Source organism: Parasteatoda tepidariorum, chromosome 2 (genome assembly GCF_043381705.1).
Source record: "Parasteatoda tepidariorum isolate YZ-2023 chromosome 2, CAS_Ptep_4.0, whole genome shotgun sequence".
NCBI classification, from domain to species: Eukaryota; Metazoa; Arthropoda; class Arachnida; order Araneae; family Theridiidae; genus Parasteatoda; species Parasteatoda tepidariorum.
The window spans coordinates 91,835,401-91,861,348 of NC_092205.1; the positions used below are offsets into that span (position 1 = coordinate 91,835,401).

The 25,948-nt window shown below is 31.6% G+C and overlaps 3 protein-coding genes across 3 annotated transcripts in view; 2 read left to right on the forward strand and 1 right to left on the reverse strand.

Annotated features, from left to right (window-relative positions):
• The window catches only part of LOC107446508 (fatty acid synthase), a 61,773-nt gene extending 52,684 nt beyond the window's left edge, over positions 1-9,089 (forward strand). The window contains exons 18-23 of the mRNA XM_071177919.1: positions 517-639; positions 2,203-2,435; positions 3,650-4,000; positions 5,125-5,368; positions 6,079-6,318; positions 8,858-9,089. Of these exons, the coding sequence (XP_071034020.1) occupies positions 517-639; positions 2,203-2,435; positions 3,650-4,000; positions 5,125-5,368; positions 6,079-6,318; positions 8,858-9,027 (1,361 nt within the window). The 3' untranslated portion in view covers positions 9,028-9,089. The remainder of the gene's footprint in view (positions 1-516; positions 640-2,202; positions 2,436-3,649; positions 4,001-5,124; positions 5,369-6,078; positions 6,319-8,857) is intronic.
• Positions 9,090-11,810: 2,721 nt separating this feature from the next.
• Positions 11,811-25,948, forward strand: part of LOC110283031 (F-box only protein 33) — a 17,229-nt gene continuing 3,091 nt past the window's right edge. Inside the window, exons 1-2 of the mRNA XM_043055952.2 lie at positions 11,811-12,334; positions 20,373-21,052. Coding sequence (XP_042911886.1) covers positions 11,916-12,334; positions 20,373-21,052 — 1,099 coding nt within the window. The 5' untranslated portion in view covers positions 11,811-11,915. The remainder of the gene's footprint in view (positions 12,335-20,372; positions 21,053-25,948) is intronic.
• Positions 17,066-19,950, reverse strand: LOC139425030 (uncharacterized). The gene is made up of 2 exons (XM_071177910.1): positions 19,807-19,950; positions 17,066-19,113 (listed from the first exon to the last, which is right to left on the reverse strand). Exon 2 carries the CDS (start codon positions 19,104-19,106, stop codon positions 17,127-17,129), a length of 1,980 nt encoding a protein of 659 aa, XP_071034011.1. The 5' UTR covers positions 19,107-19,113; positions 19,807-19,950; the 3' UTR covers positions 17,066-17,126.

The following is a 25,948-nucleotide window of genomic DNA, read 5'->3' on the forward strand; positions in this document are numbered from 1 at the left end:
GCTTAATGTTATGCTACATTGCAATTTGTGATCCGTCCTTAGCAATTGTCCAGCAGTATATATATATATATATATATATATACCCTGTTTAAAATGAAAAAAGAGTGATCGACGAGTTGAACATATAGAAGACAAATTTACACTTTATGTAAATATTTCTTAGTCTTTAGTTTCTCTTTTTACTTTTTTTTAATATTAGTTAGCAACATTCTAATTTATTACGCTTTCAGAGCATGTTTTAAAAAAGTTGTTCTTTCTTACAAATGCAAACATACGGCAATAAATAAGTTAAATAGTGAGTAAATGATTTAAAAATCTCTAAATTTTTCTGTCTTTGTAACTTTAATATGTGAATTGCTGAAAAACCAAACGAGTTTCGTTATTAAAACTTAAAACAAAATACTTCTTATTGGATACGCATCATCAATTTAAAAAAAAAAAAGAAAAAACAAATCTGTTAAGCTTTATGAACGTTATCATTAAAAATAAATTGAAAGAATTAAACTTGTTTTTCAGGCGTGGATGTCATCCTAAATTCACTCGCCGATCAGCAGTTAAAGGCAACATTGAACTGTTTGTCCCAACACGGACGTTTTCTGGAGATTGGAAAATATGATTTATCAAATAACAGTTCGTTAGGTAAGCATAGTTGACACAACAAATCAACTGAATTTTAGTCTTAGAGATTGAGTAATAAGTGTCGGGAAATCAGAAAAACTGTGATTTGAAATTATAAAATAAAATCTGTGAAACATGTTGCTGTGAAACACATCCGGCTTTATTATTCATTCGACATGTACGCATAAAATACTAAACCTTTAGAGGAAAGGTAACTTTAAATTTATTTGGGAAAAAAAGGACTTCTTCTGTCAAAAATTTTTTGTTACGAACAAAAACGTTTTCGGCATTATTTTACAGTGGCAATTGTGAAGCACACAAGAAAAATAAAAATTCAATTCCTTGTTTTCTTTCAAAGGCAAAAAAACAAAAAACAATAAATTTTACAGTATGCGTTAGACATGTTCACATAAAATACTAAACTCTTAGAGAAAAGGTAACTTTAAATTTATTTGGGGAAAAAAGGACTTCTTCTGTCAAAAAAATTTTGTTACGAACAAAAAAGGTTTCGGCATTGTTTTACAGTGGCAATTGTGAAGCACACAAGAAAAATAAAAATTCAATTCCTTGTACAGTGGCAATTGTGAAGGTCACCAGGAAGATAAAAATTTAATTCCTTGATTTCTTTTAAAGGCTCAAAAACAAAAAACAATAATTGTTATTTTATGCGTTAGACATATATACATAAAATACTAAACCTTTAGAGAAGAGGCAACTTTAAATTTATTTGGGGAAAAAAGAACATATTCTGTCAAAAACTTTTTGTTACGAACAAAAAAGGTTTCGGCATTGTTGTACAGTGGTAATTGTGAAGCTCACCAGGAAGATAAAAATTTAATTCCACAAAAACAAAAAACAATAATTGTTATTTTATGCATTAAACATACTCGAATATACATAAAATACTAAACCTTTAGAGAAAAGGTTACTTTAAATTTATTTGGGTAAAAAAAAGACTTGTTTTATCAATTTCTATCAATAAATTTTTACAGCGAACCAAAAAAAATTTTAGGCATTGTTTTACAGTGACAATTGTTAAGCATACAAGAAAGATAAAAATTTAATTGCTCATTTTTTTTAAAAGGCAATATAAACAATAATTGTAACTGTATTCAGTAGGCATATATACATAAAATACTAAACCATTAGAGAAAAGTTAACTTTAACCGTTTGAGTGCGGCGAAGGGCTATCACGCTTCGCTTGTTATGAGCCAAAAAATATTACTACGCATTTCATTCCGCACTATTAGCATATATATAAGAAAACTCTTCAGCACTCAAACGATTAAATTAATTTGAGAAAAAAAAGAATTGTTCTATCAATTTCTATCGATAAATTTTTACTGCGAACAAAAAAAAAAAATAAATAAAACATTCGGCATTGTTTTACAGTGACAACTGTGAAGCACATAAGAAAAATTTAATTCCTAGCTTTTTTAAAGGCAATAACAACTATAATCGTAGTTGCATTTTATTGTATTCGTTAGGCATTGTTTTACAGCGACAATCGAGAAGCACACAAGAAAAATAAACATTTAATTCCTCGCTTTTTCAAAGAAAACAATAATTGTTATTATATTTTAGGGATGGCAATCTTCTTGAAGAACATATCATTCCACGGCATACTGCTAGATGCACTGTTTGAGAATACCAGTTACAGCCGTCGTGTGAAGAAACAAGTTGTCCAGTTAGTGAAGGATGGCATGGCTGACGGAACGGTGAAACCTCTCAACTCAATTGTTTACAATCACGATGAAGCAGAACAGGCATTCCGATTCATGGCCAGTGGTAAACACATAGGAAAAGTCATCTTGAAAGTAAGATTCTGAAGAATAGCGGCTATTACGATCTAATAATGTCTTCAATGTAATCTGTACTTGGAGAGCCGCGATGGCTCAAGGGATAGAGCGTTCGCCTTCCAATGAGGCGAATCGGGTTCGAATCCCAGTCGATACGAATTCCGCATCCGGCTTGCACCGACCACAGTGCTGACGTGAAATATCCTCAGTGGTAGACGGATCATGGGTTAGAGTCCCCTTGCCGTCAGGCTAAACGTGGGAGATTTTTGTGGTCTTCCTCTCCGTGTAACGCAAATGCTGGTTAGCTCCATAAAAAAAGTCCTCCACGAAGGCAAATTTCTCCCAATACTCGATCCAGGAGTTCCCTTGTCTTCTGGATCGGGTTAAAAATTACAAGACTACGGAGTTGAACATTAGTAGTCGTGAACCCATAAAATTGGGTCGGCTGTTCAACGACGGTTATAAAATATAAAATAAAATCTGTACTTGGATATTTCAGAAAAAATAATATTCTCTTTCAGAACACTCGCTCAGTCTGACGTTCTTCGGAAACAAAAAGTCTGTAAAAGATTTGCCCATCCAAAACAAAATTGAAAAACGCATCTTGGTGAAACATTATTAAATGAAGGAGTAATTAACGTAATGAGTTCTGGAAATTAACCTAGTTTGTACAGCTTTTGATCGGACGATTTTAATGGGTACAGAAATATTTAAATGATGAAAAACGCACTTCTGAATTAGTTTTCTTATTCCACGGATTATTTTGATCATGTTATTCAATTTCGATAATGCCATCCATTTCACACCTTCCTAAAATCATGTCTCATTCAGATGAATGACATGAGTTCCGTACCAAGCCCGTGAAAAGGAATTTTACTCTAATTTACCTCTTTCGGCCTCTGTGGTTTTTATAGTTTTTGTTTCTCCTCTTTCATGTCTGGCAAAGTCTGGAAAATTGGCGCCTATTTCTGAGCGCTTGAAAAATGACGACTATTATTTCCAATTGCGTACATTTTTGAAGCTTTTAATTAAGTAATGTCTTACCGCTTCAGTTTCTTGTGATTATTTATTTCGTATTGTTTCATTTATACAAAGACTAGTTAGTAATAGCTAAATAATAATGATGATTTTAATTATGTAAAGTTTTATTAATTTTAATTGTGCTGTTGCTAAGTAATGTGTATATATTGTAGTAAAAAAAATCATGATTTTAACCAATCCTAATGTTTTAGATAAGAGAAGAAGAAACCAATAAAAATGCCATCCCTAAACCAGTGAAAATGGTTACCCTGGCCAGGACAAAGTGCAATCCCATGAAATCGTATGTTATTGTTGGTGGTTTGGGAGGCTTCGGTTTAGAACTTTGCCATTGGTTGATTGAGAAGGGAGCGCATCACGTGATACTAACATCAAGATCTGGAGTTAAATCTGGTTACCAACAACTCTGCTTGCAGAGATGGAAGGAAGAGGGTGTTAACGTGACTGTGTCGCATTTAAATGCATCTAACATCAAAGAAACGGAATCCCTTTTGAGAATGGCATCATCTTGCGGCAGTGTAGGAGGAATTTTCAACTTGGCTTTGGTAAGGACATTTTCAATCCACTTAAATATTCGAGTCCGATTCCATTGACGACAGTACGAATACACTCAGCGGAACACAAATAAATTGCGGCGTAACTACCACTACGATTATTAAACACTAGTATATAACACTAGTATATAATCAATTCACTAGTATATAACGCATGCTAACTCGATTCAGTCTTGGGGAACCTGTTGAAAGATGAAGGTTGGCATTGTCAAATCTCCTTCCCCTTGAAATAAACAGTACGCGGGTGAGCTCCTAATTCTGAGGATGCAGGACTTTGTGACCCAAAAGGTTTAGCGTGTACTAGTCACCATTTACTACACAGGGACTCCTCGGCCGGCTGTATTCGAACTCCCGTTCTTTCGAACGAGAGTCCAGCTCCCTGCCAACTAGGCTATCCCGGCCTTACATTTATATTAATGATATTATATTGACGTTATACGAATTTAGATTTTTCTTAAAACCACTTTATCGTTTAGCTTACTGAATTCGAAGAGTAATGCCTGAAAAGTGGCATCTGTATAATATACCCAGCCATCCCAAACCCTTAAATGATTAATATGCTTCGAATTCTTTGCCATAGATGGCGCCACTGGAAAAACTAGAACAATCACACCTTTCTGCCTAAACAGACATACGTCAGCAACAACAACATTAATATGCTTAGTGTTACAATGTGCAAAGTTCTTCGTTTAGTTGGATTGAACATTGGAAAGGCTCTGAAACACGCCTGATGGAGCAAGATAAAATGCTCAATCACGATTATTTGTTGATGGGATGCAAGTGTGCCATTTATAAAAAAAAAAAAAAAAAAAGCGAGAGAACTACCACAAATGAAATATTTAATTAGCTTTCGTAGACTGTGCGAGAGTTATGATTTATTTTAAATCGTCCAGTAAAATTAGAATTTTTCATCAGAAAAATTTATACCCAAGATACTTTTACGCATAAATAAATATCAAATCGGACATAACAAATATTCCGGACATTCACTAAAGCGACTATGTGATTGTTGACATTCACTGGTGAAAGTCGACATTCTCTTGATTTCGGTCATTTCACGATAACGTATACATAGATTTACAAAAAAAATTTAAAATTTTTTGTACATATTTCAGGTATTACGGGATGCATTTATGGAAAATCAAACAGTAAAAAATTTCGAAGAAGTAGGTGAATCAAAGATCCAATCAACTCTGAACCTAGACCAAATATCCCGTAAACTGTGCCCTGAATTGGAATGGTTTGTTTGTTTCTCATCAGTCAGTTGTGGTCGAGGCAATGCTGGGCAAAGTAACTATGGATTTGCCAATTCAGTTATGGAGAGAATATGTGAGGAGCGCTGCAAACAAGGATTGCCTGGTAACTAATACAAACAATCTTGACCAAATTATACTCCTTTACTCGCAATTTTTATTTCCTATAAGTTCCTTAGATTCATTCTTCTTTTCTATTAAGAAAATCCCTATTAAACGAGTTTTCAACCCGAGAGAGTGCAGCAGTTTTATGGAGTAAATATTGTTACAAAAAAAAAAATTTCGAATCACAACTGTATATTGTTCTATAGAAATTTTATGATAACACAATCGACGTCTTCAAAGATTTTCAAAGTAGTTCTATTTTTATCCATGCAAAATGTGAAAAAATATAAAGCTAGGTACGAAAAATTTCACAGGTTAATATGTTACGGAAGTCTTGAACTTAGCTTATTCATTTAAGAAAAAGAGTGAAATCCTACGTTACTGGCACTCCTGCAAAACTTTTCTCTACAGGCATTTTTTAAATTCCTAATGAATTTTCTATGAATAATGTACCTTCTACAAAAGGCGGACAGTCATTTTTGCCAAAAATTTTATTTATTTTCAATCTCTTTAAAACAGACAACACTTTTTCTAAATTTAAAAAAAAAATCTACATTAAATTCTTAACAAAAAAATCTGCATCTTACTCCCATTTTTTAAAGGATGTAAATTGTTTGCTTTTTTCGTAACTAAAAATATTTTTAAGCTATTTCCTTAATCCTTGCAGCTAATTAATTTTTACTAAAAAAAATTTAACATATCCATGAACAGGTCTTGCTGTACAGTGGGGTGCTGTAGGTGGTGTGGGAGTGGTTGAAGATACTTTGGGCTCCGATGCAGTTGTCGCAGGAACTCTCCCTCAACCTATCCATTCATGCCTTACAGTCTTAGACAAGTTCTTACAACAATCGCATCCCGTGGTCTCCAGTTTTGTGCCATGCCAACTATCACAATTTACTCCTAAAAAACAAGAGAAGCGCCGTGTACTCGATACAATAGCCAATATATTCGGTAAGTTTCATTAAGATATTTTCGTTTTGGGGGGCGTAAAAAACATGTTATCACATTACCTAGTACCTACGAGGGCTGTTTTTCAAGTAAGGGCCTTTTGAAAATAAAACCCAAAGCCAAGTCAAATTTTTTGATGGTTTTCCATTGATGGACCAACATAATCTTGATGGTGACTATTAATATTTCCATCATGAACCCTTATATTTTTGATGGTAACCTACATAAGTAACCATCGCCCCAATGTAGGAATTCGGACTGATTCACGATTGTCCAACATCAAAAAACCCAAATTGTTTTGATGGTATATTCATGAGAACCCACAAGAATTCCCATGAAATTATAATGGAAATGTATAGTTGGGACCATCATGGATTGTTGGTTCATGAGAATCAAACTTCTCTTGATGGTTAACCATCATATTATTAAAGTAGCATTTTCCATCATGGAATAATGAAAGTTTGTTGGCACATCAAAAACGATGAAAGCATAATGGAAAATGTTGGATGATGGTGACCATCAAATGATGTTGGACCCTCATGAATCGCACGGAAACTAACATAAACCATCAAAATGTTTTGATAGGATCATCAAGAACTGTTCCACTCTTCTGTCCTCAGGACTGAAATCAGTCTTGAAAAAAATCACTGGTCTAAATTCAGTCCTCCAATTAAAATCTATTTTCAATTTTTTTCTTAAATTAATTATTCAAAACTTTTTTTTCCTTATTTTTCTTAAAAAATGAAACAAATATTTTCTATTAAAAAAATTGCTCTTTTTTATAATTATTGCTGTATTCTCCTTCTGGTGTTTTGAAATGCTGCGAAAACTTAAATTAAGATTGTTTTTTCTTAATGAAATTTATCAAACTAAGATAAGAAATTAATGAGGAAGTGAAAAATAAGTAGTGATATGAATGACTCCAAGATGGTTCATTCAGTGATTATTATAAAATGATATATTAATTTAACTGTTAGATTTGTTTTGTCTACTGTCAAAATAGATTAATAAAATCAAGAAAATTAAATATTTTCGTGTAAGAAAGAATAAGCTAGTCGTTGATATATATGAGAGCCATTCTTGTGGAAAAGTACATTTTGCAGTCAGTTGAGCTATTATCTTAAAATTCTGCTAAGCAACGCTAGACCATGTTAAATTTTTTTTTTGAAGTAGCACCCTTGACACCAGTGTAGTGTCAAAAAAGAATTAACCGAATAACAAATTAAATAATTTATTGCTTGGCGAAAAAGTAAAAAAATTATTCCTGAAATTTGAAGTCAAAATATAAAATTTTTTTAAAAAAAAGAACTTTTTTTATACATCCCCTGCAAAAGAATGTATGGGTAATCTACGCAACACAAATTACTTAAAAATGAGTGGCAAACCCTAAACAGGCTACTGGAACAATCCTATAGAGAGTTAACCGTGTAAAACTAAAGGCCTGTTTAGACGATCCAATTTCTTGGACAGAGATTGATTGATATTGATGGAAGCTTGTTTTGCTTTGAGCTTTGATCGTGCAAACAAACATCCAATAACTTGGTCCAACTTCTTGGACGATATAGAGCATGTTCTACTTTCCATCCAAGTTTTTTCTCCCTTAACCAATCAGCGTCTTAGGTTTTGTGACGTCAACAATCAGGCAGCAAATTATTTCATCTTCTTGTCTGTTTTCATATATTTTAGTCCAAATAAATTGATCTGTTGCGGTTTATTTGTGTTTTTATGATTTTATTTGAATTTATTTAGTAATTTTAACCTTATGTAAGTATTATTTTATAATGTTAAATATGAACAATGCGCATGCGCGAGTTTTTCTTTCAACGAATCAGCGGCATTCAAGAACTTGGATAGTGTCAACGAATCATCCAATTTCTTGGACAGAGAAATCCGTCCAATTTCTCGGATTCAAGAAATTGTACCGTGTAAACAGGCCTTAAGAGCAGATGGCTGTTGGTGTCAAAATTCGCCGGAAGACTTCCGGTATAATACTTCCGATACTACTTTATGCCTAAGCTTGAAAAATCGCGTCATCCAATAATAATATACTTGTAGTGTTTTCAATATAACGTGTTCCTTCAATCTAACTTTCAACGAAATAAACAACAAATGTATTCGAAAGACTCCGTAAGCTTGTTATGATGCTATCTCAAAATAACAAACGGCACTATTTTTCACAAATATAGCCAAATAGGGGATAACACACAAAACATGGCAAACCCTACATTCTATTTATGCTGTGATATTAATTTTGTTAAATTTGTTTTAGAGCTCACGACCTGTTAGAGTTTATAAATTACAGTAAACTCTTATGAATGGTCAAATTACGAGTATATATAAGCGCAAATCACAATAATGAAACTAATTAAGCCTGAAATTTAAGCCTAACCTAGAATTTTAAGCCTGTTCACACATTGCCTCATAACATAAGTGGAGGGATACACCGAAAGTTTTTTACATTTCTCCCGGTTTTAGGAAGATTGTTATTGTTTACATTCAATTTACCATCCATAATCTATTTTTTCTTCTTCTTCTCTCACAGGTTTGGCGGATATACCCAGTCCTGAATCTACTCTGGGAGAACTTGGTATGGATTCTCTGATGGGCGTGGAAGTCAGTCAATACCTTGAGAGAGAGTTTGAGTTATCCCTCGGCATTCCTGAACTTAGACAGTTGAAAATAAAAGACTTAAAGAACCTTCAAGACTCATAGCAATCTTCATAAATGTCGTTTAATATGCATTTTTATTAATAATAAAAAATGAATTTATTTAATATTATTGAGTCTCAATGCAGTTTAAAAATACACTTCATCAATTTAACCTTTTTTCTTGTCTGCTTTCAAACTTTCTTTCTCTCTTTCCAGCCTTTCTATTTTTGCTGCCAGAGATGGTAGGGTTTTTTACTGAGGAATATAACTCTCAATCAGTTTCTATCAAAGCTTATATCCACAGCTCTGTATAAGTACGCTATCAGAACCAAATTATCAGAACTAAAGACAAGAAGCCTGATAAAACTTCTTTCGTATAAAGATTAAGGAAAGGTTTTGGGGGCACCTAAAATAAATTTCGAAGAAAAAACTTCCAAAGCCAATTTCTTGTTCCATTTTCCACTGGAAAAATGCCAGATATGATATTGAGGATTATATTTATTTATTGTATTAATTAGTGATATTATAATTTAGTGATTATGCATCAAAAAGTTTCCGACGCAGGAAGCCTCAAAACTCTGCTTTTGTGCTTTTCTTATTATCTTGGGCATAATTGTTCCTATATACTAATTATAATAAACTGCTATTAATTAAATAATTCTGTAGAGATGGAGGCTGTCAGAAAACATTATATGTATACTTTTTTTCTCGTGTCATCTTTCAATTCAGAATTTCTTCTTTCTCTTTCCTCCGAAGAAAATTATCTACGGTGAACATTCAAAGCCCTGTTCAATAACTAACTTCTTTGATTCACAATGTGACAGCTATAAGAAACGGTGGCTTAAAGTGCTTGAAACAGAGGGGATACAGAGTATTTTTTGAACACATCGCATGTCTATCTTTCGTATAATAGTATAGAATGTTACAATAAAATACCTGTTGAAAATTATATAAATCTTCACTTCTTTCTTTCTCTTAATTATAGGCGCACTTAGAAAAGGAAAAAAAAGTTTAAGTAAAGGAATATTTTATTTACGTTACGATATTGTAAAATAAATATAAAAATATTACTTTCATTTATTATAATATTTATATATTTAAATAATAAAATATTAAATATTTATTNCCTGCAGCGCCGCCAACAGTTGATACAAACATTCCCAATTGGTATGAGTAAAACTTTTTGAGCTACTCTTTTCAGAGAAATCGACTAAATTTTGCTATCTTTTATAGTTAGTGAGATATGAATTTTTAAAACCCCGGAGTTCTTTTATAGACACCCTGTATATGCATGCTTCAGCTAGCTGTCAAGTTAAAACATGCACATCGTGAATTGAGCGAAGCATCTTAACTATTTTGGTTTGATGTTTTTGCTTTATAAAGTAAAGCTATTTGAAACAAGAGGTTCAACCGGTTTTGTTACTCAATGAGCTTTGCTTTGTGTATTTATGAGGAAAATGTTTTCGTTTTGGCTTGAAGTGTGATTTTCAATTAACATAACTCTAATTAACATTCTACCTATGGCGACACTTCGTCTGCTGGTAGAAAGTCATAGAAAAAGGAAGTACGTTAGTTTCTGTCTTGATTTTCAAATGCATTGCGGTATTGGTCCTCGTTAAACTGTTCTACCGTAAAGTGCGCGACTTCGCGTGCAGGTCGTCGGGCTACCGAAGCGGGGGTGCTATCCCCTCTACTGAGGATCAAAATTGTGATGGCATATCTTTGGATCATCCTAAGGGATGTTTCCCAGACAGTCGCCAATAGCCCATTGTGCAGCTCTCGTGCGACGTAAATTAACTATAACAGCAACAGCAAGATGCAACCCAAAATTTAACCAACGGTAATATTTTACTCAAATACAGCCAAATAATGGATAACACTCAAAACAGGGTAAACCTTACACTTTATTTATGCTGTGATATTAATTTTCTTAAACTTTTTTTAGGCTCACAGTCAGTTAGAATTTATAAATTACAAGAAACTCTTATGAATAGTGAAATTATGTGCAAATTTAAACATAAACCACAGTAGTAAAACTTCCTAAAATATTAAGCTTGTTCATACAGCGCCTCTCAAGTATAACATAGTGGATACACCAGAAGTTTTCTAAATTTCTTCCGGTTTTAGGAAGATTGTTATTGTTTGCATTCTATATAACTATTATATATTTAAAAAAGGTCACATGGTCGCTAGATTTGTTTGTTTGTTTGTTGTTAATTTACGTCGCACTAGAGCTGCACAATGGGCTATTGGCGACGGTCTGGGAAACATCCCGGAGGATGATCCGAAGATATGCCATCACAATTTTGATCCTCTGCGGAGGGGATGGCGCCCCCGCTTCGGTAGCCCGACGACCTAGTCGCTAGAAAAAACGCGCTTTTTTGGCAGTTCTGATTTGACCTCTTTTTGTTAATTATACTGTTTGTTTTTGCTGCAAGCCGTGTGGCATCACACGCTAGTGTTAGTCTATTTTTCGAGCAGCGATATTAAGTTCATTTTACAAATTATCATTTAAGTTTACATTTAGAAGTTGGTATATTGTTTGTCATGTGAGTGTTTTATAAAAAAAATTCTCCTTCAAATGTCGTCAAGTTTACTTATTTATTACTGATTACACATGCTTCTACTCAACACTACTGTGAAAGTTTAATTATTAAAGTTTCTCATCGTAAGCATAAATAATAAATTAGGTAACAAATAAAACATATACAAGAAATGCTACTCAAGAGTCTGGCGATTGCGAAAATGCGAACCGGCAGCTCTTTAGAAACACCACCTTTAAGAAGCTTGCTCTATTTAGCACTAGGTAGCGCAATCAGTCCCTACAAGATTTTAATCGCTTGACTAATGTATGTTATTTAGTGAAGAAGAAGAGGAAGATTGAAAACGATGCCTTCTGGAAACTTCAAAATGTACAGTTGGCAATATTATTCAGTGCGTCAAAAACTGTGATGGCGGACGAGAGCAGTGGTTTGTGGAACAATTTACCCAGCATTATTATTGTTGAAATATTTTCCTTATTAAGCGTAAAAGACCGTCTAAATGCATCTTCTACTTGTAAAGCTTGGAGGGGCAACCTTTTCCATCCAAAACTTTGGCGAAAAGTCGTATTCCATTTAAACAGCTGTGATAATCCCAAGACAGTCAACAACAATCAAAATGACGGGGCCAGATTCCTCTCGAAGCGCTGCGGGCATTTTGTTCAAGAAGTTGTCATAGAACTTAACTCTTTAAATCCACGAGATGTTCAGCGCTGCAAAGAAGTTTTACGAGTGCTTTCTAGCAACAATAATCTGCGTGCATTGTCCATCAAACCACTGAGCTCTCGGCTGGAGTGGGTCGACTACGATGACACTTTCTCACTTGACGAGTAAGGAAACACTTATATTGCTTATGAAATGTCTCTTTTTATTTCTTACTTTATACTGCAAGCACTGAAATCCTCTTTATTCTACTACAAGGGGTAATAGGGTGCCTATCTTATTTGACACCAAGTTCAGTGCTCTAAGTTATACATTTTTGTTATGTTTATTACGAATCTTTTTGAAACACTAAACTGTTTTATCATTAAATGAAAATTTGGCAACACGAAAAGGTAATGAATCACGAAATAATTGCAAGAAATAATAACTACAATGTTTTAATATTCATATTAATGTAACAGAGATACAGAAACACCTATATATATAACAGGGATTTCCAACTTACATGAGGCTGGGGACCGCAATTAGAAACACCAGTTAAATGCCGGGCCGCAACTTTATCAAAATTTTATATAGGACTCTTCTTGTTATGTTTGAAGAAACATTAAATATTACTGTCCGATTTTTATCAAGTTGTACAAAACAAAAGTATTGATTTACAAATCAAAATACAAAGTAGATTTTTACTTGAGAAAAAAAATTTTTTTTGCACCGTTATGTTGAATTTCACAGAAACTATGAAAGTAGGCTTTTTTTTTTCAAACGATAGAAAAGTATTTTAAACCCATGAAGATTTTTTACAAAATGTGTCTGCAGAAAAATAAAAACTTACATATTTTAGTTCGTGGGCCACAAAAGAAGGCTTCGCGGGACGGATGTGGCCCGCGGGCCGCCAGTTGAGGACCACTGATATATAATGTAAATATAATTAAATGAACAGTTGAGAATATCTCTGAATCATGATCTGACGTGTCAATTACAACCGTACTAGCACTTAATTATTTTAAATTTGCAATTTCAAAAAATAAAGGGCTGAGAATCACTTTTTTGTAAAGTTTTTTTTTTTTACTACAAGGAAGTTTCAAATACGGGGAGATTTTCGTATAATGATCTGTGGCAAAATAATTGCCATGTCTTGGAAACTTCCGCGAGAAACTAAAAGAAACATCACAGAAAGGGACCAACTCGAAAGGTATAACTTGTAGCCATCCCTGGATACATGGTTTTTTTTTTAATTGTAAGTTTAAAATCTATTTGGCCCCTTGGCGATTGTAGTTGGTGCGGCAGATCACCATATGGAAATATCCCCTCAAATACTTTGCAATTGTTTTGCTGCATATCATGATATGGAAATATTGCCCTGTAATTTTTTTCAGCCGTCATCTCAGAGAATAAAGCATTCGCCTCCCTATAAGGTGACCCAGGGCTGAATCCCAGTGGTAACCATTTAACACAAATTCAGCACCTACTTTGCATCAACCACAGTACTGACTTGAAATATCTTCACTGGTAGAGTTAGTCTCCTTGTAATCAGGTTAACCGTGTGACGTTTTCTCCTCCGTATACTGCAAATGCAAGTTAATTCTTTTAAAGAACCTGCCTCAAGGCAGATTTTTCCTAATACTTGATCCAAAAGTTCCCTTGTCTTCTGAATTGGGTTTAAAATTTCCAGGCTATGGAGCTGAACATTTGATAGTCGTGAACTTAAAATTAGGTCAGCTGTCCAACGATGGTTTTAAATAAAATAATATTCATTTTTTCAGACATTTTTTATAAAGATGTGTTTCAAAAATTGTGGTGGTATATGGTGTATTGTATACCATTATGAGCATGTAATGGTGAAAATATAAATGAAATAAACAAATTGCCAATCGTGTAATGATAAAAGTTGTAGCAATCCCAAAGTGACTTCAGTGAAAACAAAGAATATCATGGTATCCAGATACAAAGATTCAGCCAAATTAAAATTCTAAAGTTAAAATTTTTGAGAAACCGAGAGAACACAAATTCTATACCTTAACCTTTAAAGTGTAATTATATGCTTATGAAATGTTATGCGGCAAGTTTTAATATAAAATCTTTGTGATTTTCTGAAACAGGGATGCACAATGTACGGCCCGCTGTGAACGAAAATAGCGCATCTAAGCATTATACCACAATGAAAATATTTCAACTTAGTAAAAATGTTTATTTTGGAAAAAGTCAAATTTTGAATCACACATTTGAGTTTTCACTTTTTAATGCAATCAAATTGCATAGATTTCATTGTAAATCTGTGTGGTTTTTTTTATCCCCCGGCCATTTATTGCTATGAATTTCTTCATAATTTTAAAATTCTTAATATTTTTAATATATTCTGATACACGAATTTCCAAAATAGTTATTATTTTATTCACTTTATTTGTGTCCATTTCATTGTTATTCTAAATGAATCATCGTTACTCTTGATCGTGTTTTCAGCAGCTATATTGTCAGATATTTTAATGTTCCCAGAAAAAGAAGATAAATGCTGGATTGACTCAGATCTAATTATGCAGAAATTAGAGAATCCTGAAATTGCAACAGGTGGCTCTTGTACTAGAATTTGCTGTAGATTTAAATTAAATAATGACTTAGTAGCTGAATGAATGATTGTAAATTCTAGATTTAAGTTCCCAAATGCTCTTCTAGCTGAATAAATAGAAGTTTATCATTTTGAACTTTTTGTCCTTTACGATTAACAAGTACCTCATTTCTATGGTTAATGTAGTTATTTTTCAGAAATAAAGGTCAAATTATTGTAATTAAACCCTTTTTTATGTATCCTTATTTTTCAAAATTTTTTTCCCTTTATAGCTTAGCCGAATTTTTATGAAAAATATATGACAATCATGTCAAAAAAAAATTTCCTTCCATTACCATTTTTTAAATTTGAATTTAAAAAAAGTTATAAACCGAAATTTCCTAGGTTTGACATTTTTAATAATTAGCTATAAAGAGTATAAATATCTAATTATTAGTTAGTGAAAAATTGTGTAACATTTTTGGTTACAGTCAAAAATGCATTGATTTTGCTTTATAAACTGCTCTTCCATTTGAGGTTGGCTTTTTGCCAGCAGAAATTGGTTTTTGCCATGCCAGTGGCAGAAACTAAAAAAACTTCTATATTAGTTCTAGTAATTGCTTAATGATATTTTGTTTACATACAGGTTTAAACAGGCAGTTACTGATTATCATTTGCTAGCTTATATGCTGCATCCAAAGTATTTGGGATGGAAATAATCATGTGCTCAAGAAGAAAGTGCCACAATTTTACTCTCCAATATTAACCCAGATTTTGTACCTTATGTCAAAGCTTTGCAAAACAAATCGGCCCCATTTCCTGAAACTTATTTTTCCAGTCAAGTTTTGACAACTACCCCAGCTGCTACATGGTGGTCGAGTTTTAAAAAATATGCAATAGATGAAAGTTTCACAAATCTTGCTTGTTCCTTGATGGCAATGCCTGCTAGTTCTGCTGAACTTGAGAGAATCTTCTCAAATTTCTTGTTTGTGTATAGCAAATTGAGAAATTGTTTAGGTTTAGAAACTGCATAAAAACTTGTCTTTTGTTATAGATTACTGCAGAGTGCCAACAATGCAATATTTGATTTTGAATGGTGATAATTTTGTAAATAAATTGTACTTTGTTTAACATTTAATTGTTTTTCCTATGAATTATCCATTGTATGTCAATCTCAGTACTTACTTTTATGTCATTTTCTAAATTTCTGCCAGTTTCTGTCACAAATATGGCTGAAAAGGATTTCTGCCATGCCAGTTTTAACCGGTTTCTACCAGTGGTTTTAACCACCTCGGCAGAAACTTGCCAACCTTGCTTCCATTATTGCTGGGATTCAACAAATATATTATATTTAACTATAACTATATAATATAATATATAGTTAAATATATTATATTTAACTATATATTATATTTAACTATAGCATAATTTTTGCAATAAGAATTTAGATGTTGACTAATATCAAGAAAAGAACTTTTAATTTAGAGCTTAAAAATAGGCATTGGCCTTATACTAAAACGAGTAATTGAACAGGTTTATTTTCCAGGTATATTGATTACTTATGCAAAATTATTCAGCGGGCACACCGAACTAGTAATTCATTTAAGTCCTGATAAAAATAAAAAATGTTACTTCTTGTACTATATTAAACCTCCCCAATATCTTGATGGTATTGTATTCTTTTCCAGGTATATTGAATACTTATCAGGGGTCTGTGCAAACCAAATTTACTACCGTTTAGCGGTACCTTCACAAATTCAACTTGAGGAAAAACGGTAGTTGGGCCATTCCATGGTCACGTGTGGGACATTTACACAATCATTTTGCAGATAAATTCTAATATAATAAATCTTTTTAATTATTTTTTAAAAATTTGATGCAATTTTTATGACTTGTACATACATACATATTTTTTAAGATTATTATGTTTTTAAAAAGTACGGAAATAGATTATTTACTGTTATTTAAGAAAGTGTCACGTGTGGGACGGAACTGAAATGAAAAAAATCTATTTCTTGAAATAGAAGGAGGATTTCAGTTAATTGAAGCAAATTATTGCATTAATGTATTTTTTTATACAAAAAGTATACTTTTCTGAGTAATGTACATTAGATCTGATTATGTTTTGAATAATATTAATTTTACAATATTTTTTTAAAATTTGCAATAGGCTGTCACGTGTGGGACATCTGTGAAAATTGTGTGATGTCCCACACGTGACATTAAACAAAACAAAAAATTCTGACTCACATACTATTCTTTCATTAGTTGGAAATTTAAATATATATATATATATACTTTTTTTTATATTAGAGCAATTTTTTTATGCAGTGTAGTTAAAGAAGTTCTAAATAAAAACTTTTCTTTACCTTTTATTGAAATTTGAAATGACAATGTAACATATACAAAATAAAAAATTAAATTTTCTCATTAAATTTGAATTGGCCACGGTTATTGACAACTATAGGTGCAGAAATTTTTTTTATTATTTCCCCTTTATTGTACGTGATACAATCAGTAGGAACTGGCCACTTGTACATCCCAGATGTCCCTGCTTGATGCATGACTGATATTTCAATCTCATCTGGACTTTTTATCTGTATTATTTCCCCTGGAAATGCTTTAGAATCAAACAAGACAACTACCCAGTCTCCTTGGCAAAGATTCAAATTTTCAACATACATATACTTTTCATCATAGTGAATTATATTAGTATCATTTGCATTATGCTTGCAATGAATTTTTTTGTCTTTCCACCATATGATGTGGTACTGTTTTATCCCTGGAACACTTGGTACCTTCTCCCAAGGCTTGCATTCTGTAATTTTCTTCTTTATTTCTTCCTCGGCTATATAAAATACTTTTGTACTTTTCACAAGAGTTGATGCTAATTCAGCAAATTCTTTAGCTGATTGAATAACGAGCCCCCTCTGAGCCATCATTTTTTGCCTGACAAGACGTTTGACATTTCCACCTACACCATCAACTACACCTTTTCCATGTGAGGTGGCAAAATATTTCCAGATAAAGTCTTTTTTATACTTTTCAGTAAACAAATGAAGTAACTTGACCATGTACTTATTTTTAAATTCAGATGACGGTCCATCACTCCATATGACTTCTTTTTCAGGGATATTTTCAGGAGTATCATTTGCAAAAACTTCATTGTACAGCAACTGAATACATAAAAATATGGTATCTTTGTCTTTACTGGTTGTGTCAGAGCAAATTATGAATGTTTTACACTCATTTTGATAGAATACTGCTGCTGTGAATAGTAGAACAGTAGCTCTGCTCCAAAGGGCACTTTGAACTTCATTTTGGTACTCACATGAAAAAGACATAGCAAAATCTACTTGCATTATTCTCGTTTTTTGATTGCTCTTGTCTTTTTCAAACTCTGCATGTTGGATTCTTTTTATGTGCACATGCTTCATCATAGTTGGAAGATCATCTATAATTTTTTCATGCAGTGCTCCAGTGCAGGTTTCTGTTGTTGTAAGCTGGATTTTATTATTAGTTTTCTCCCATTCTTTCCAAATCACAGTTTCGGCTGGATTGGAAGGTTTGGACAATAGTTGACCATTTTGACACATAGCACATTCATTTTTCCAGCATTTAGAATCCAGGTTTATATTGCATAGGCAGTTTTCCCAAAATCTATTAGAGTACTCATATCTTAAGGATTTTAGTTTCAGTGTAAAATTTTCATGAATTTTACATTTGCATTGTTCTGATGGTGTATTTTTCATAAGAAGGACATTTTTTGGTCTTAGGCTGCAAAATTTTGAGAAGCATATATTGAATGTAGGATTTTCCTCTTTAAATATAGAGAAAGCTTCTCTTAAAAACATTGTCAAATAATGCTTTTGAAGGACTTTCTTTTCTCCTCCTTCCCAAACACAAATGCTATCTTTCATTCCTGGGCAGGTGTATATAATGTCAGGTCTAAAGAAAAAATTTATAACTTTAGAATAATCTATGCTGCTTTGTTTTGATTTTTCCATCTCTTTATCTAATGTCATTCCTACTCGTTTTGTCAATCCTGCCATAACAGCAGCTCTCTTTCGTGGTGATTTAGGCAGTGCTTTCATTGTTTTTATTACAGCTTTGCTAAAAGTACGCGGAGAGTTGTAAGCTGGTGAAGTAGCATGTAAAGCAACAGCATTGCTTTCTACCTTTTTCTTAGCTCGCTGAATCCGTTTTCTGTCACGTTCATATTTTCGCAATTCCAGCTTTTCAATTTCATTCATTTGTTTCTTCTTCTGCAGCCTTAAAATGCGAAATCTTTCATTTTCTTCAGCCTGGAAATTTTGATTTTCTACTTTCTTACGTTCCCTCATCTTTTTCATTCTTTCTGCACTTGAATGTTTCTTCTTTACATGCAATTCATTCATTATTAACCTGCAGTGTAATAAACAATTTGAGTTACACAAAATAATCTACTATGAAAATGGAATAAGTTACTCCTATAAATTTGAGAACACTTTTTTAAGTAATATTTGGAATTAAGTTAAGCAATCAAAAGAATTATTTGTCTTATTTTTGTTCTATAAAGACTTATCTAATATTCATCCATTTTAATATTTTTAAGTATAACTAATAATTTGATAATATTAATTAGCAAACTAATTTGAGTTGCACAGAATATGAATCTAAAAACAATTAAAAGTGATATTTTGCATTAAATTCATTGTTTAAAAGATCTATAAATATCACTTAATGTTAAATATTATTCCCTTTTGACTAATATTTATCATTTTAAATTAGACAAAAAATAAGTTGATCATCCTCGAATGATTTATTAAATCTTCTCATTCCTAATGTCACGTGTGGGACAAAAAATAATCTCAAAATTTTTTCATTCTGGTGAAACCTACATTAATTCAATAGATTATTCAAAGAAGAATGATTAATTTATGTGTAAAAATGAAATATGTAAACATAATAACAATTCATTCAGTTTCTATTAAATAAAAAACTTCTTTTCTGTCACGTGTGGGACAGTCATTTTAAGCAATTTAAATTATTTATTTCTTATATGTATAACTCAGTAAATGTTTCCAAAGAGAGAGAAAAAAAAGAATAGATACTTACTCTTGCTAAGCGCACTTGATTAATTGTTCAAAATGAAGTTTGCTCTGTCAAAGTTGATCCAAAAGAACACATTTTTAGAACATCTTTAGAATATCTAGAACATCTACATTTGACTGGCTGTTGCCACTCAGAAAAAAAACAAATTTCTTGAAAAATACTTAAAATTCAGTTAGTATAAGGTCTCAACTGTTATATAATGCAAATATTAATATGGGGTAAAAAAGAAATTTTTTTGCTTATTTGGTACCACTTTTCATAGAATCACCCAGTTTCACAAAATACTTTTTCTTAAAATTTCATTTTTGTGTCTCGTATGAAACGATAAATCCATATTTNCTAGTAATTCATTAAGTCCTGATAAAAAACAAAATGTGACTTCTTGTACTATATTAAACCTCCCCAATATGTTGATGGTATTGTATTCTTTTCCAGGTATATTGAGCAAAATTATTCAGCAGGCACGCCGATCTAGTAATTCATTTAAGTCCTGATAAAAATAAAAAATGTGACTTCATGTACTATATTGAACCTCCCCACTATATTGATGGTATTGTATTCTTTTCCAGGTATATTGAATACTTATGCAAAATTATTCAGCAGGCACGTTGCTTGGAGCATTTATCACTGGGTTTTATTGAAGAACTTCTAGATGTGTCAGATCACCTCCTCTGCATGCTCACTGAAAACCAAGCACTCTGTATCAGATCTCTTCATCTCTCAAGTATTAAAGAAGTTCCAGATAACTATTTTGTCAACACTATGAACAGTTCTATGTTTAAGTCATTTTTCAGACTTGAATTTCTTAGTATTGACTACGACTACATGAACGATCAACTTCTCGACGTGCTCTCTCAACCTCAAAAGCGGCCTCTCCGTCGCCTCAGCATTCACGTACATTCCTTTTACTATCCGTTTCGAAAGGTCGGCGATGCTGCCTGGAATTTGCTTCGATCTCACAGTCCATGCCTAGAAGTCACATTGAATCTGTTGCATTTCCACAGTTCTTACTTGTTCATTCATAACATTCTGAGCAGCGAGATGCCGCTGGCGCATTTCAGGGTCTACTTCTCCTCTGGTTTTAATGTCGAGATACTCACTGAGATAGCTTTTCTCAATGAAAGTTCTCTCAAGTCTATAGTTCTTGTAGATGAGTTAAATGAATCATCTAATCATGGCATACAGAGCATTGATCCACTCATAATGTTGGCCTGGAAGTGTAAAAAGTTAACATACATGAAAATCATAGGTAACTAGTGTTTTCTTTTTCTTTCTTACAATATCTCTGCTGCAAAAAGTTCTTAGTAAAAGTCTGTAAAAGTTAAAAGTAAAAGTTAAAAGTAAAAGTTAAAAGTAAAAGTTCTTAGTAAAAGTTAAAAGTAAAAGTCTTAGTAAAAGTTAAAAGTAAAAGTCTATAGATCTTGTAGATGAGTTAAATGACTAGTCATGGCATACAGAGCATTGATCCACTCATAATGTTGGCCTGGAAGTATAAAAGTTAACATACATAAAAATTATAGGTAACTAGTTTTTATTCTTTCTTGCGATATTTATGCCGTAAAAAGCTTTTTCAATTGCAACTGGGTTTGCCACGCCTCAGAGAAATTATTTTAAAAATTCAAGGGGGCGGGATTTCTGGAGAAATGAGACATTTTGCTGAAAACTGTTAAGAGAAAGTTATTTTTCTTACTTTCGCTTAAAAAAAAAGGCATAATTCCTAGCAGCAAAATAACTTGGGGTCCTTATTGGACCAATAATCACTTATCTTGGCTCAATAAGGGCTCAAAGAGCCGTTATTTTCTCAATATTAGCCCTAGATAGAATTGTTCGATTTGGGCGATATTTTACCGCAACTTTACTACCAACATCGGCCCTATAACAATTATCAGATTCTCCTGATATTTTATATTTATTCACTAGACTGCTATTGCCCCTATATACAGAAGTCTGTTTAGAAGAAATTTGGGTCCGTTAGCGGACCCTTCACAAAATGTCTTTTCATAAAAACGGACCCTTCACAAAATAATTTATCTTTTATTTGGACCCTTCACAAATTTGTTTATCTTTATTGTTTTGTTAATCAAGTTAACCCTTCCCTGGGGGGGGGGAGAAAAACTGTTCTAGACAAAGTTTAAATTCCAGATGTAGTATTCTGAGGAATTGCATCTCTAATTTAGTAGCAGCAATTGTTGAGCAGAATCTTGTATCTATTTACAATTTAAAAACTTCTTGAAAAGGTTTTTTGCAATATCAGGACCCTATTTGCACAAATTCACAAAAGCAGGACCCTGCTTTAAAGAATGTGACTTAAGGCTTATTTTATATTCACAAATTATGAATAGTTTTTTCAAAATTTTACGAAAACTGGACCTTTCACAAAATATCTGGACATCGTGAAAATGTATTTATTGCAGTGCTTAAATAATTCTTTACTATGTAATATTTTAACAACGATTTTTATTTTTTTAGCTAAAGGTAAGATTATTTTCTTTTATGTTTGTAGATGTTTAAAAAATGATTTTTGAAATGTTGGGAATTATTTGAACTCAAAAGTTTGAATTTTAGGTATAACATATTGTATAATATAATCAAATACTTCGTGCGAAATAAAGTGAATTCTTGATTATTAAAATTACTTTTATGTTCTCTCAATGTATTACATTGTTGCAGGAAATTTTTTTTTTTTTTCGTTTGTTTCCGTTTGTTCCTACAGAAAAAAAAGATTTTTTTTTTTTCCTTCAGAAATCAAGTATAAACCCTTTTGCAAGATATAATAGAAGTTTTGTTATCTATCAGGGTTAGTAATTTCATATATATGCCGAATAATTTTGTACACATTGCAACTCCATACATTAAACTCAAAACTGTAGTTTAATTTATTTACAGAAGAAATAAAAAAAAATTTTTATCTGCAGGAATAATGGCATAGATAGAAAAAAAAAATTTTTCCGTTAAAAAAACTTTTCTATTTGATTGTTTTCATCGGGACCTGCTAGAGGGCAGTGCTGTAGTCCTAGTCACCACATAATTGGTTTTGTAAGCTGAGATACTGAAGGAAATGGAAAGGCTTTAGAAGGAGTAATTTAGGGAGGGGATTTATTTATTTGTATAGGGGACTAATTTGTATTTGTCACATTATAATAAATTAAACCAGTTTATCAAATGTATAAAATATCTAGATATTTAAACATCTAAAATAAGCATTTTTTTTATTAAAAAATTAAAAATGCTAGCAATAAATCAAGATAACCTTTTTAACTAAAGAGACAGAATAAAAAAATTTAATTATTTTGTTCAGAAAATATGTAATTTTGAAACTGCTCCTCACCTAATATAATGAAAGCGTTTTTATAGACATTTATGCTAACTCACAGTGACGTGATTAAAACCTCATCTTACCTTTGATCTGTCGACTGCATAAAATGTATGTAGGGGTCTGTCCCAGGGTTCGCCAAGTGGGCCCACTTTGAAAAAACCCGCCCGGGTTTTATTGGGTGGGCTCACCTTGAAAAAACCCATTTGGAACAATAAGTTGGTTTTTTCAAAAAATAAAAATTTTTTTTTTACTAAAACTTATTGTTTTGCATTTACTTTTATATAATTTATTGTGCAGCATAAATTTGTCAAATAGAGTTGCATGATTTATATGATTAAGTTTTTAATATTAGTAAAGTAAAAGAAACTCGAATCATCATATAATTTTATAGTAGGTACAGTAGGGAACCGATTATCCGGAACGATCGGGACCATCGCTATTCCGGATAACTGACTTTTCCGGTTTTCTGAATCGCTTTTTATTGTTAAACTCAACTAAAAAAAATTTTTTTTTTGGAAATAATCTTGAAAAGAAGGAAAAAACGATGGAGTAATACACTAATGATTATTTCCAAAATGATGGTAAGGTAAACATCTTTAAAAAAAGAAAGAAAAATCCTAAAATCTTATGAGGAAAAATTTTTTTTTTAAAATTGCGGAAAATTTATTGAATTTCGTTCCGGTTTTTTGGTTTTCCGGTTTTCTGATTTCCGGATAACGGGTTCTGTACTGTACTATTGAAAACTTCAAGTGGGTTTTTTAAAAAAGTAATATTTTAATGATATTAAATCAAATAAAAATTTAAATAATATGCTCTGAAAAGATCAATTTTTCAAATATAGTTGCATGCTTTATATATTAATAAACAGGTTATTATTATTAACTCATATGTTTAATAAAATTGAAAAGAAACAATTTTTTTCTTTTTTCTCCAAGGGATACATTAACAAATTTAAACATTTTTATTTTCTGGCTTTAAAAAAAAAAAGCTAAAACTTTTTATAAAAGAACTTTTTAAAATTATTTATCTAAAAATGAAACTATTTTCCTAGGGTTAATTATTTGAAAACAAATGGGACAAGTAACTGATACTCTTTATAATTATACGTAGTTTTAATTTCACTTTCTATTAATCTTATTATAGAAACATGTAAGACCATTAAATATTTATTTCAGTTTTTTATTTAACTCAAGTCAGATGAAATTTTAGTTTTTACTGATTATAAATATTTACAGATTATAATTTTATAATGGGTAATATCCATATGTTTAATAAATATAGTAAATAAATGTGTGTGAAAACAAAAAGATTAATAAACTTGTTCCTTTTATATTACTGCATTTATATTTTATAATTCTTGAGTTAAAAAATTATGAAACGTAATGTACTTAACAATAAAGAAGATTCAAATATCTATTAGTGATAATGCGTTATTTAAACTTAATATAAAATACATATAATCAGGGTTCCCCAAGTGGGCCCACTTTGAAAAAACCCACTTGGTGATTTTTTTCACAATTTGTTTTTCTCTAATTTGGTTCAAAAAGAAGTATCTATACTATCATTGGACGCATCGTTGAAGTTAACAAATACTTTAGAAATGTACATCAAGCACATGGATGGGCAAATGAAAAAAACTGCTTGATGACCAAATGATACTAGGTGGAATTCATATTGTGAGCGCTTAAAAACTTTTGCCAATAATGACTATAAAATATGAAGAGATTGTTCTTGAGCATCAAAATGAATCTAAAAATAATATGTCAAAAATATTAAATAATGTTGGGCTTTACCAATAAACTATCAGTTGGGAAAAACAGATATCAATTGTTTCTGAAGCTTTAAAAAAGCTTCAATCAAAAAACATTTCAATTTCAGAAGCTGTTGAAATATGAATTAACTTACTATCGTGTGATGAATTAGAACCCCATAAACATTATGTAAAAAGATTCAATCAGGCTGTTCAGCCACATCGTTTATTAGCATATGCATCCTGGATCCCGAAACAAAGGGACAATTTTTAAATGATGAACAAGACCAATTAGCAGAAAACTATCTTTCTAAGCATCATCCAGAATTTCTGCCACATGTTACAGCATTCAAAATTTCCGATCCTGAATACTTTCCAAAATCAATGATGCTTGACACTGTTATTCAACAGTTTTCATCAAAAAATAGTGGAAAATTATGGCAAAAAAAAAAAAAATTAGTAAATAAATAAATAAAATTCCTGGCTTCCACAAAATTTCTGTCAATTCTTTTTTCTTTGCACTCAGCACCAGCATCCTCTGTCTCTATCGAAAGACACTTTTCAACTTTCGGTTTGGTGCAGAGTAAACTTCGAAATAGATTAGGAATAGATAAAGCTACAAAACTCATAAAAGTGTATAACCATCTAAGAGAGAAATGTAGACACTTTGAATATTTTGTATGATAATAATAAAGGAAAGAAATGGACCTTTTTTTAGAGTCAACTCTTAACATCTGCTGACAATTTTTAACTATTTGGAGAAAGTTTATCACAATTAGAAAACGGTTAAAAATTAAAATATTACTTTTAAGATTTTTTAAATATTATTTTTAAGATTTCATTTGAATACAATTTATTTTGTTTCTTTTAATCATGTTTAAAAATATTGAAAGCAAACAAAAAAAAATTTATTAAGTGATACATTAAACAACAATAAACAAATTTAAAGTTTTATTATCTGATTTTAAAAAAATAAGCTATAACTTTTTATATATGCTTTTTTATAATTTTAAGATTAATTTGTTTTTTGAAACTATAAAGTTAAAATGCATATATTTATCTAAATATTTGAAAAAAGG

What these genes read in the sequence shown, in the direction of transcription:
- LOC139425030 (XM_071177910.1), bottom strand. Translation starts at nt 19,106, where the DNA reads ATGAATGAATTGCATGTAAAGAAGAAACATTCAAGTGCAGAAAGAATG.